Source organism: Nothobranchius furzeri, chromosome 19, assembly GCF_043380555.1.
Source record: "Nothobranchius furzeri strain GRZ-AD chromosome 19, NfurGRZ-RIMD1, whole genome shotgun sequence".
Classification (NCBI taxonomy): Eukaryota; Metazoa; Chordata; class Actinopteri; order Cyprinodontiformes; family Nothobranchiidae; genus Nothobranchius; species Nothobranchius furzeri.
Genome location: NC_091759.1, coordinates 26,485,125 through 26,497,624, shown reverse-complemented (window position 1 = coordinate 26,497,624; position 12,500 = coordinate 26,485,125). Strand labels below are relative to the sequence as shown.

General features: G+C 52.7%; 2 protein-coding genes across 2 annotated transcripts in view; both read left to right on the top strand.

Moving 5' to 3' along the window:
- Nucleotides 1-3,412, top strand: part of prdm1b (PR domain containing 1b, with ZNF domain) — an 11,593-nt gene extending 8,181 nt beyond the window's left edge. The window contains exons 5-7 of the mRNA XM_015974215.3: nt 496-1,391; nt 1,465-1,593; nt 1,963-3,412. Coding sequence (XP_015829701.1) covers nt 496-1,391; nt 1,465-1,593; nt 1,963-2,538 — 1,601 coding nt within the window. The 3' untranslated portion in view covers nt 2,539-3,412. The remainder of the gene's footprint in view (nt 1-495; nt 1,392-1,464; nt 1,594-1,962) is intronic.
- A 3,338-nt stretch (nt 3,413-6,750) lies between these two features.
- The window catches only part of crybg2 (crystallin beta-gamma domain containing 2), a 36,398-nt gene continuing 30,648 nt past the window's right edge, over nt 6,751-12,500 (top strand). The window contains exons 1-3 of the mRNA XM_070547325.1: nt 6,751-6,899; nt 7,009-7,164; nt 12,053-12,134. The gene's annotated coding sequence lies outside the window, so the exon portion shown is untranslated. The remainder of the gene's footprint in view (nt 6,900-7,008; nt 7,165-12,052; nt 12,135-12,500) is intronic.

Sequence of the window (12,500 nt, the reverse complement as noted above, 5' to 3'; positions counted from 1 at the left end):
TACATCAAGTTATAGTTTCAACATCCGGCCTGATGAGAGTAAAGCTCATGATTCATCAGCACCTGTCACGCTGCCGCTCATCCTGATGACTAACATCCAGCTGCCTTGTCCCCACTAACCCTACCCCTACCCCTACCCCTACCCCTAACCCTAACCCTACCCCTACCCCTAACCCCAGGAGCAGCTTCTCAGACCGGAGAAGAGAACTTGAAGGATGGTTTCATTAGACGTGGTCAGGAGGGTGAGGTTCAATACCCAGAAAAGGTTTCACAAGCAAAACTTAGACATGACGTGACACACACACCAACCCGTCTCCCGCGTGACATCACTGGAGTGGCAGAAACTCTCTTCTGGGATTCACGCGTCATGTCAAAACTGAAACTACTCTCGCTTACCATCAGAGGGCGTGCCGTGCGTGGGCGGGTGACCGTACGTGGCTGTATGCAGGGAGAATGAATCCAACTCATACTTTCTGGTTTTGTGTGCTCTCTGCAGAGCGGAGCGATGAAGAGTACCCCAGACAGAGTCTACCTCACCACGCCTGCTTCAAGGACAGGAGACAGGACGAGGAGAGAGGTCCGATGGGGGAGGACAGCGAGGAAAAGATCGACGTGGAGATCTTGGAGAGAGACACTCCTCCTGACACGCCTGATGACCAGATCATGGACTTCAGCAGAAAGATGGAGAAGGATTCAGAGGGCCGGGGCATCATTCCCTCCCCCCAGCCTGAGCAGAGGGAGTCTGGACTGGGCATGAAGCACCCATACTTACCTGATCATCACCCCTCCCTCGCAGCACCACACAGGAACCTCCCCCTTCACCTCCATGGCCTCTACAGCCACAGGGAGGGCCTGGTCTCCTCCTACCCCCTTTACCCACAGTCCCGGCCTCTCCACCCCCCCTACCAGTACCTTCCTCCCTACAGTCCTCATTATCCTCGCCTCCTCCTGCCCCCCTACTCTCCTCCCTTCACTGGAATCCTGTCTTCAAGGGAGTCCCTTCGGTACAGCAGCTACTTGGGCACCGACAGACTTCCGTACCCTCCCATCGGCCCACCTAACCTGCTCCCAGTGTCCCTCCCTTATGCTTCATCTCCACAAGGAGGCCTGAAAGAGCTAACGCCAAACGTCTCCCCACCAAGAGGTGCCCCAGCCACCCCCGAGCTGTCTCCTCCTGCCAAGCCTGACAGCCTTCATCAGACCCCAGATCAGTCCCCTTCTGGCTGCGAGGAGGCCATGAACCTCAGCCTGGCCACCAACAAGAGCAGCGCAGCGCCCCGTAACGGCCCCGGACACAGATCCCTGCCCTACCCCCTGAAGAAGCAGAACGGGAAAATCAAATATGAATGTAACATCTGCTCCAAGACCTTCGGACAGCTTTCAAACCTCAAGGTAACAAATGCCGACTCCAGAGATTTCAGCTGCTCCCAACCAGAACTCATGAACTCTGTTCTGATCACCACAGGTCCACCTCAGAGTGCACAGTGGTGAGAGACCGTTCCAGTGTCACCTGTGCAAGAAAAGCTTCACTCAGCTGGCTCACCTCCAGAAACATCACCTGGTCCACACCGGAGAGAAGCCCCATGAATGCCAGGTATGCTGAGAATCACCTCTCCCACTTCTCCTGAGCTGTGTGAACCCCCCCATCACACACACACACACACACACACACACACACACACACACACACACACACACACACACACACACACACACACACACACACACACACCTTCCAGGTAACAGTGTAGGTTTGATTTTCACTCCGCCACAACCCGCCCCATCAGGTCATCTGACAGCATCTCTGCGGGCGAGCGGTTCTGGTTTAGATCCCGATGCTCAGAGTAACGTAAAGAGGATGTCAGAAACAAGCAGCAGGTTCCCCCAAAGCAAGCTGACGCTTCAGCAGGAAGTGCTGTGAGCGCGACTCAAGTGTCTCAACCTTTCATTCTGTGTTCACCAGGTGTGTCACAAACGCTTCAGCAGCACCAGCAACCTGAAAACACACCTGAGACTGCACTCCGGAGAAAAACCATATCAGTGCAAGCTGTGCAACACCAAGTTCACCCAGTACATCCACCTGAAGCTGCACCGCCGCCTCCACAGCAGCCGGGACCGGCCCTACCGCTGCTCGCTCTGCACCCAGGCCTTCTTCCACCGCTTCTCCCTCTGCATCCACCAGCGCAGCTGCTGCCTGGCTGGCTCCAGCGCCACGGTCAACATGCACATGAAGGAGATGCTGGAACGCTTCGATGCCAGCCAGGAGGCAGACACGCTCACAGAAACAGCATCGGCCTCTCAGCTGGCAGAGGCTGTCAAGCGCTGGCTGGCCCGTACTCTGGAAGGTGAGGGGAAGGAGGACCAGAAGGAGGCCAAGGTGCTGCTCAGAGCTCTGACAGTGGCCATCAACGCACCAGTAACACCTGTGGTCCAAACTACAGCAGCTGAGTACCACGCCAGCCCTCCGCGGACCTCTCAGGAGAGAGCCAGCGTCGTGCATCTCAACAAACGGCCAACAGTGAAGACAGAAGGGCAGTGAGGACAATGTTCAGGATGGTCATGAAGACGATCCAACAGCACCAAAAAGCGCTGGTGTTGCCAAAAATAGTTCCTCGTTTTCACGATGGGAGGAATGAGTAGGAACGTTTCCTGATCGGATCAAAGCAGCACCAAAAGAAAAGCTTTCCAAAGACGGGGCCCGGCTCTGAGTGCCAGAACCGGGCCCGGAGCCACAAGCTGTGAAGTGTTTAAACTTTTCACTCAGGTAGAGACGCGTGTGCGTTGTGCTTTAACTTATTACGTTAAATGGATTCCTTATTTATTTTGTCGTCGGGTAGTTGAAGTGCCGGTGTTTCTCCTCTCCGTGTTGAGATGACGGGAATCTTGGACGAGGACTCAGGAAGAGGTCGTTAGCATGAGTCACCAGCTTCCAGCTCAGGTTCCTTTTCCCAGTCCGATGGAACAACGAGCCTTTGCCAAAACGACAGTCGCGCCACCGCGCAAGCCTGAGCGTCATTACCCACGCCAACATCTGAATCACTAACGTTTGTGGTGACACTGAACACCACCAACACGACACGTCGGGATGTTATTTACCCTCAAAGCTTTACTGCAAATGTCTGTGAACACGAGCTTCATCCAAATCTTACAGCACAGAGAAGTGACCAGAAAGCTCTGGAAACGTTTTATTTCTACGTAACTGTTGATGTCATGCAGGTGTGGACTGACAGGTGTTTTACCCGGCAGCAGCAGGACTTCCTCTAAGTGTGCTTAGATTCTTTTAGAAGCCCAACTTTTGTACAGGTTGTAGTTTATTTTTAAACAGCATATGAGATGTTTATGAGTGAGAGACTATTTTGATGATACTTTTATATATTCACACCATGTAGCTGATTAAAGATATTGTTTCTATACGATGGTGTTTGGTGTTTCTAAACCGCTCTTTCTCACAAATCCTGGTTTTGTTCTAGTCCTGCGGTCTGAACCCTGGACCCTAAGGCCATGTGGGGTTAGGGTTAGGACCCTAGGGCCATGGGGGGTTAGGGTTAGGACCCTAGGGCCATGGGGGGTTAGGGTTAGGACCCTAGGGCCATGGGGGGTTAGGGTTAGGACCCTAGGGCCATGTGGGGTTAGGGTTAGGACCCTAAGGCCACGTGGGGTTAGGGTTAGGACCCTAAGGCCACGTGGGGTTAGGGTTAGGACCCTAGGGCCATGGGGGGTTAGGGTTAGGACCCTAAGGCCATGTGGGGTTAGGGTTAGGACCCTAGGGCCATGGGGGGTTAGGGTTAGGACCCTAGGGCCATGGGGGGTTAGGGTTAGGACCCTAGGGCCATGGGGGGTTAGGGTTAGGACCCTAGGGCCATGGGGGGTTAGGGTTAGGACCCTAGGGCCATGTGGGGTTAGGGTTAGGACCCTAGGGCCATGTGGGGTTAGGGTTAGGACCCTAAGGCCATGTGGGGTTAGGGTTAGGACCCTGGAGCCTTGTCGGACCCCGCAGCTCTCTGACTGAAAGGGTGAAGGAACGGGATGTTCTACTCTTTAGTTTTATGATGAGTGTTCAAGATTCTATTAACAAGTTAGACGGTTCAAGTTACCCTCGCGGTCTATCACTGGCAAATCAAAAGTGAGACGATGACACACCCCCCCCCCCCCCCCCCCCCGTACTTGCTTGTTACCACATTCCACCCGGCCACAATAAGAGACCGGCCATTATTCACCTCCGCCGACTCCGACACCGGCCAAAATATGAGACCTGGCAGTTAATTGAATACCGGCCTGTATTAGAGGATTTACGGTATGTAAGTAAGTAACAGGTGTGTATAAGTAACAGGTGTGTATAAGTAACAGGTGTGTATAAGTAACAGGTGTGTATAAGTAACAGGTGTGTATAAGTAACAGGTGTGTATAAGTAACAGGTGTGTATAAGTAACAGGTGTGTATAAGTAACAGGTGTGTATAAGTATTTATTTATTTAGGACAGCGCATGCTAATGAACATAAATGTAAAAGCAGATTACATGAATGTAAACATGCCAGATTATAACCAAAGGCTAATTTCCAGCTATTGTCCCTGGGCATGAAAATACATAAAAATACATAAAAATACATAAAAATACATAAAAAGACATAATAATTCATCATTCATTCATAATAAAACTCCATCACCAAACTTACACTTACAAGTATGTATGTAACAGGTGTGTATATGTATGGTAGTATGTGAATGAGTGTGTGTGAGTGAGTGAGTGAGTGAGTGAGTGAGTGAGTGAGTGTGTGTGTGAGTGAGTGAGTGAGTGAGTGAGTGTGTGTTCTCTTTCACTCTGACTCACAACAACAAAACTTTGATGGTCGCAGCTCTGCTGTCACACTTTCTGTTGGGTCCACTTAAAGGTTTTGTTGGTCCCCTCTCACCTGTTCAGTGGGCGTGGCGCTCAGAGTTGTTTCTGGTCACCTGTGGGGGTTGTTTTATTGCTGGGACCCGGTGTAATGCTGCAGCTCCTTGGGTCCAAAGTTCAGCAGGCTGACAGGAGCCTGCAGGTCAACATCAGACTTCATGAGATCCTCAGTGAGGTAGCTCCACCTGCAGCCAGAGGGTCTCAGCAGATCACCTGGTCTGCAGGAACCCTCTCAGGACCCTCACTGTTAGGTGGTTGGTTCCATTCAGCCCAGCCTCAGAGGGTTTGTTACTGCAAACAACCCACGTTTGATCAGTTAGAGCCACGGGTTTCATCAGCTCCTGGTGGCTTCTTCTGGGTTTTGAGTGACTGAAGCAGAATTTTATGATGAGATGAGGTTTGTGATGTCACCGTGTTTGCCTGGGAGCAACAGCGTCCTGCTAGGAAACGACTTCCTAGCAGGAGATCATGTAGGATTTTATTACGATAGTTAGTTTGACGGTAGAAACAGCATCAATAGAGTTTTCACAGGAACATTAATGATGGCTTTATGTCTCGTTCCATCAGTCGTCTCATCTCATAATCAAATCATTTTATTTCAGTTAACATTAAAACAAAATAAAGAGAAAATAACTAGAGAACGTGCATTTCTAGCAGAAATGCTGTTTGAATGCTGATTGATTTAACGTTCAAAACACTTCTACATCTGGAAAGGAACAGGACAGTTTGTGTGTTTGGTGCAGGAGGCAGGGAGGTGAATGGCTCTAGCCCGCCCCCTGGAGGAGGAGAAGGGTTCATGCAGGTGAAACGGCTGATCCCAGATCTGTGCCTGAGGTTTCGGTAACAGCTGTTGGTGTTTCTAGTGCTTCATCCGGGACACTAAAAGTCACCTAAATGTGTTAAAACTCTGAAAGCTCTGATTGGACTTGCTGTGACATCGACTTCCTGCTGCCAGGTGATTCTTACAGGCCTACTGAGCAGTTAAGGCTTATTTTAGCACCCCCTAGTGTCTGTTAGAACAACCACACGTGAAACTCTCCTCGCTGTGCGTTCATCTTTTTATCACCTTAATCTAACAGCTGAAACACCTCCCAGCCTTCCTCAGTGTCTGCAGGAGCAGTTCCTCACAGTCAAACAAATCAGCTGTTTTCATGACCTCAAACATGCAGGCTGCAGCGCCAGGCGTGTCAGCTCAACTCCGTCCAACAGACTGGCAACTCTGAAGTTGCAAGTGCGGTATTCTGGCCACACAGGGCGGCTGGGGTCAGAGTGACTTTTTCATTAACCCTGTGAATGTCAAAGCGTGGCTTTAACCCGAGGGTTTTTAAAATCCGGTCATCAGTGTGATTCCTGATTCAGTGGACTCCTCCATCACTCCCAGATTAGCCTCAAACGATTATAAACGGTAACAGAAAGAAACCTCACGGCAGCAGATGACCTTTGACCCCACTGCTGACAACATTTATACTAGGAACCTGAAGAGGAGCAGAAGGCTGGATCCTGTTTGGTTCCGTGGGTCATCCTCACATGAGCAGAAATCAGTTATTACAGCTGCAACCGCGCACCGGCCACCAGAGGGCGCTGTCTCCCCACAGGAGAGCAGCTGGTTTTAACCGGATGCAGCATAAAAACAAAACTGCAGATTTTCTTAGTTTCAAAATAAAGTTGGATAAAAATAATGAATGAAACTAAACTAATAGTTTTAAAAGTTAAACTTTCTGTTCAGACGTTTAACATCTTTATGGTTTTCATGTCTGACCTGACCTCCGGCTGTCTGCAGAGGTCAGAGGTCACGGGTCCAGCACCAGAACCGACATCTACTTCCGGTCTGTTTCCTCTTGAATCAGCTGTTTGTGACGCAAGTTTAATAAAAAGCATCAAAAACTTCTAAAGCGGTTCCGTCCAGCACCGACAGAGCCCGGTCCACGGTCTGGTGTGTGGCTGCGAGGTGGGCGTGTCTTAACGAGGACACCGTCTCACCTGAGCTGCGCGCGCTGCACACAAAGGTGAGCAGCAGCAGCTGTTGGTCTCAGCTGAACAACAGCTGGTACCGGTACCACACGGGATGGCCAAGAAGAGCGCATCCAGAAAGAGTCTGAATACTCTGTTCTCCAGGAGCGAACCGGACCCGAACCCGAACCGATCTGAGCAGCAGGAGGAGGACCAGAGGGACACGGACAGGAAGAAGTTCAAGTTCCCAAAGATAAAGAAAAAGTCCAAGAAGACCACTTCCGGTGAGAGGTCCGCTGATGGGAGCCACCTGGACCTCAGGTGAGTCAGGAGTCTGTGGAGGAGACCGGGTCTGTCTCAGGCTGGTTCTGGTTCTGGTTCTGGTGCTGGCTGGTTCTTGTCCTGGTCCTGGTTCTGCTCCAGGCTGGTTCTTGTCCTGGTTCTGCTCCAGGCTGGTCCTGGTTCTGGTTCTGCTCCAGGCTGGTTCTGGTCCTGGTTCTGGTTCTGCTCCTGGTTCTGGTTCTGCTCCAGGCTGGTTCTGGTTCTGGTTCTGCTGCAGGCTGGTTCTTGTCCTGGTCCTGGTTCTGCTCCAGGCTGGTTTTTGTTCTGGTCCTGGTTCTGGTTCTGGTCCATAGCAGGTCTTATCGGGTTGTGAGATAATGAGGCAGAGCTTTAGCTGCTGGGCTGTAACCAGAGAGGTTCTGAGATAACCAGAACCGACCCGATGGGTGAGACCGGGTCAGAAGCCCCATTCCCACCTGTACCGGGTCGGCCCGGGCCGGGTAGCGTAGGTTGTTTACATATCTGGGTGGCCTGGTATTGTTCCGGGCCAACCAAGGCTCATTCTCAGCCCTCTTCTGGAGGGGGTCTGCTTCAGGCCGACCAGGGCCAACACACCCACTGCTGACAGCAACTCCACACCTTCCATTAGAGCAAGCCTCTGATTGGTGGCTAGAACCAGCCCACATGGGCTTAAGACAAGGATGTGTGGAATCAACCGGGCCAGGCTGGGGCTACCCGGCCCGGGCCGACCCGGTACTGATGGGAATGGCCCAAGAGTGATGCTTCTGCTCCTCTAACTCCGACCCGTTTAACTCGGTGCAACAGAAACACAAACCCTGATCCGGGTCCAGATGTGCCAGAGTTCTGGTCCATCATGGAGGACACGTGTCCAGGTCTGATGTTTGCACCAGAACCAGCTGGTGGACCTGAAACTCAGAATTCCTACTTCCTCTGGACCCTTAAACTCAGCACAGAGCTGCTCTCATTCCACGAGGAACTTTTTACTTCTGACTCGGTATCAGCAGGACCACCTCCACCTGGACTCGGGTAATCCATACAGGTCAGCAGCTGCCGACTGGAACCCATCGGGTCACCTCAACGGGTCTCTCCACCATGAGAGTCAGGTTCTGGTTCTCTCGAGTCGATGCAGGTGTCTGGAGACCCGTCAGGATCCAGAGGAACCTGCTGGTCGATGATGGTCCACCAGATCCATCTCTGTGGGTCTGTTCGAGTCTCCAGGTCTTCCTGGTCCAGCTGAGACCTGGGCTGCGTGTCTCTACTCGGGGTTGGTACCTTCGTGTGTACTAGACTAGTATGCTGCCGGGTACGGGAGGACGAGGACGGCGTTTGGAACAGAAGCGTACTGTGTCGTCATGGCAACAAGCGCTGCTTGTGTCCAGCTAGGGTTAGACGTGTTAAATGTTCTATTCGGCCCACTTCTGATAAAAACTCATCTCAGCACTTTTTTCTGCTCTTAAGAGAATAAAAGCATTTAAGTTTCATCAGGCAGAGCTTTTATTTTGATAGGGTTAGCTAATTGGCAAAAGCAGACCCCAAAACACCGCAAACATTACAGGTGACACAGACGTGGTGGAGGGACCGCCACTTCCTGGTTCCGGAGTCGTACTCCATGTGGCTGACGGTCCAGAACTTTGGGAAAAGACCGGTGGCCGGGATCAGTCCTGGGGAAGGAGCTTGGAGTAGAGCTGCTGCTCCTCCTCATCCAGAGAAGCCAGCTGAGAAGGTTCAGGCCTTTGGTGAGAATTCCTCCTGGACGGCTGTCGGGGGCGGAGCCTCTGGCTCGTCCGGCTCAGGAGACCTGCGGGTCGGCGCCGAACACGTTGGAGGGATTAAATCTCCACACTGGACAGGGAACGCTGCCGCTGGTGGCCGGAGGGACCGCGGCGCCTCCGTCAGCTGTAGCCCATCACCACCAGGGTGTGGATGTGTTGGGGGGGGGGGGGGTGTAGAACCTGAAGAAGGTGCTACACTAACACAGGTCCATGACATCCCATCAGTGGAGCTGCTGAAGGTTGCCGTCCGCGCCGCTCTTCTGGAGCTGCGGTCCACGCGACCCGGACTCTGATAAGTGGGTCAGAACAGATGGAGGGGATGAGAAGAACCAGATGAAGGTGAGGGCCACGTGCTTCAGATGTTTCAGGTTTTCTGACGAGTTCCATCCGTTTGGACTGAAGTGGAAGAAACGGCAGAGATCTCTGATCCTCTGGGTTTGGATCTGATCCTGGCAGGAACCAGACCTGAATCGGGTCAGACCTGGACTCTGTTGTGTTATCAGATGTGGGATTCAGGTCGTGTTTGTGGTGCGGTTCTGTTCAGCAGGAAGCTGATCCGTGGACCACACCCTGACTCTGTCCTCGGGATGGTTACGGAGCTCTGTGAAGGAACCTGCCTCTCCACATGCCTGCTGCATTCATCTGCTCCTCGGCTCTAAAACAAACATCTCTTTGTCTTTGGACTTCGTCTGACAGCTGTCTGATTCTCACCTCTGACCTCTGAACCACTTCCTCCTGCAGCTGCAAACCAGATCTGAGGTCGGATGGTTGCTGATCCAGGAGGTAAGGTGGAACAGTCGGTTTTCCCTGGAGGCTTCCTGGGGACCACCATCACGCTTAAGCAGATGTTTGCTGCAGCTGCAGAAACGGCAGGAAGCGGATCTGAAACATCCTCCCTCACTCCGTCACTCCAATGTGACCTTTGTGCTTCAGCCTGAAACAAGAGTCAGAAACGAGAACTCGAGTGGACAACGCTTACATCTGACTCTTTATTTAAAAACTTTAAACAATTAGAACGTTTCAGATTGTTTTTGAAGTAATGGATGAGCTGCTTATATGAAGCTGTGAAGCTGAAGCTGTGGGGCTGAAGCTGTGGGGCTGAAGCTGTGGGGCTGAAGCTGTGACGGTGAGGCTGTGGGGCTGAAGCTGTGAGGGTGAGGCTGTGGGGCTGAAGCTGTGAGGCTGAAGCTGTGAAGCTGAAGCTGTGAAGCTGAAGCTGTGGGGCTGAAGCTGCGAGGGTGAAGCTGTGAGGGTGAGGCTGTGGGGCTGAAGCTGTGAGGGTGAGGCTGTGAGGCTGAAGCTGTGGGGCTGAAGCTGTGGGGCTGAAGCTGTGGGGCTGAAGCTGTGGGGCTGAAGCTGTGAGGCTGAAGCTGTGAGGCTGAAGCTGTGAGGCTGAAGCTGTGGGGCTGAAGCTGTGAGGGTGAGGCTGTGAGGGTGAGGCTGTGAGGCTGAAGCTGTGAGGCTGAAGCTGTGAGGCTGAAGCTGTGAGGCTGAAGCTGTGAAGCTGAAGCTGTGAAGCTGAAGCTGTGGGGCTGAAGCTGTGAGGGTGAAGCTGTGAGGGTGAGGCTGTGGGGCTGAAGCTGTGAAGCTGAAGCTGTGAAGCTGAAGCTGTGGGGCTGAAGCTGTGGGGCTGAAGCTGTGAGGGTGAGGCTGTGAGGGTGAAGCTGTGAGGGTGAGGCTGTGGGGCTGAAGCTGTGAGGGTGAAGCTGTGAGGGTGAGGCTGTGGGGCTGAAGCTGTGAGGGTGAGGCTGTGGGGCTGAAGCTGTGAGGGTGAAGCTGTGGGGCTGAAGCTGTGGGGCTGAAGCTGTGGGGCTGAAGCTGTGAGGCTGAAGCTGTGAGGCTGAAGCTGTGGGGCTGAAGCTGTGGGGCTGAAGCTGTGAGGGTGAAGCTGTGAGGGTGAGGCTGTGGGGCTGAAGCTGTGAGGGTGAGGCTGTGGGGCTGAAGCTGTGAGGGTGAAGCTGTGGGGCTGAAGCTGTGGGGCTGAAGCTGTGGGGCTGAAGCTGTGAGGCTGAAGCTGTGAGGCTGAAGCTGTGGGGCTGAAGCTGTGGGGCTGAAGCTGTGAGGGTGAAGCTGTGAGGGTGAGGCTGTGGGGCTGAAGCTGTGAGGGTGAAGCTGTGAGGGTGAAGCTGTGAGGGTGAGGCTGTGGGGCTGAAGCTGTGAGGGTGAAGCTGTGAGGCTGAAGCTGTGGGGCTGAAGCTGTGAGGGTGAAGCTGTGAGGGTGAGGCTGTGGGGCTGAAGCTGTGAGGGTGAGGCTGTGGGGCTGAAGCTGTGAGGGTGAGGCTGTGAGGCACACGGACACCTTTTTGTGTTGCCTGTTGTGCTTCCTCTGTGAGGCTGGGTTGGGTGGATCCTGGTTTAGTGTTTGCTCACAGATGAAACGACCTAGATAACTCTCCTTCTCCCCATCGCACAACTTTCTGACTTCACTCAATTTTCAGATTTTGAGGAACTTAAAATAATTTTCCCGCTTCTGAAATGACTTGTTTTATAACTGAGGAAGAACGTTGCTGCAGCAGGATGGAACGTTCAGGAGAGAGCAGGACTCTGACCTGCAGCAGGAACATTTATGAAACTCCGACAGGAAGTGTGGGAGTCCAGTCTCCTGTATGTGTCCGAGTCAGCCGACTCTCCTCCCGTTTCACCTCCATGGGTCACGCCGTCGCTGAGAGGTCGTTTCAGTGAAAGTGGCCCGAGGGAAAGTCTGGCGCTTCCTGTGTTGCTGCGTAAACATCAGAGCTGTGACTCATCCTCTTATCTGGGACATCTGCTACGGTGAAAGCAGTCTGCACACCTGTCGCCACCTCCAGACGGGACGCCGTGGTGCGCACGTGCGTCCATGTTCACATCCCTAACCCTTGTGTAGTTTCCTGTTTGATCCAGCCAAGCAAAGGAAACGGGTCAGAACTTTTGGGTGACCCGTTTCAGCTGTTCTGGTGGATCAAAGCTCCTCTGATTGTGTCTTTAATGTTTGTGTTCATCATCACGAGGAGGAGGAGGAGGAGGAGGAGGAGGAGGAGGAGGAGGAGGAGGAGGAGGAGGAGGAGGAGGAGGAGGAGGAGGAGGAGGAGGAGGAGGAGGAGGAGCTGACTGAAACGTGTTAACTGATCTAAACATTCTCATGTTGTTCCTCTCAGAGCTGCAGATGATGGAGAAGCTGAAAACGGAGTCTCGGTGAAAAAGTCCCCCTCCCTGTACGCCACCGCGCCCAGGTCAAAGGTCAGTGGAGCCGGTTTGAACAACCCCATCGGTTCGGTTTCAGGACGATCTGGGTTTCTCCTCACACACCTGAAACCGTTCGTTCTGACTGAAATCAATCTGTGATCGTTTAGTTCAGCCTTAACATGCACATGATCAGCAGAGCCAGAGGGACTGAGTCTCCGTAATCTGTCAGATTATCAGATTATCACTCGTCTCATCAGATTCACGTTAGTTTAGCTTTCAGATCTAAAGTGTGTGTGTGTGTGTGTGTGCGCACATCTGTGTGTGTGTGTGTATGCGCACATCTGTGTGTGTGTGTGTGTGTGCGCGCGCACATCTGTGTGTGTGTGTGTGTGTGTGTGTGTGCGTGCGTGCACATCTGTG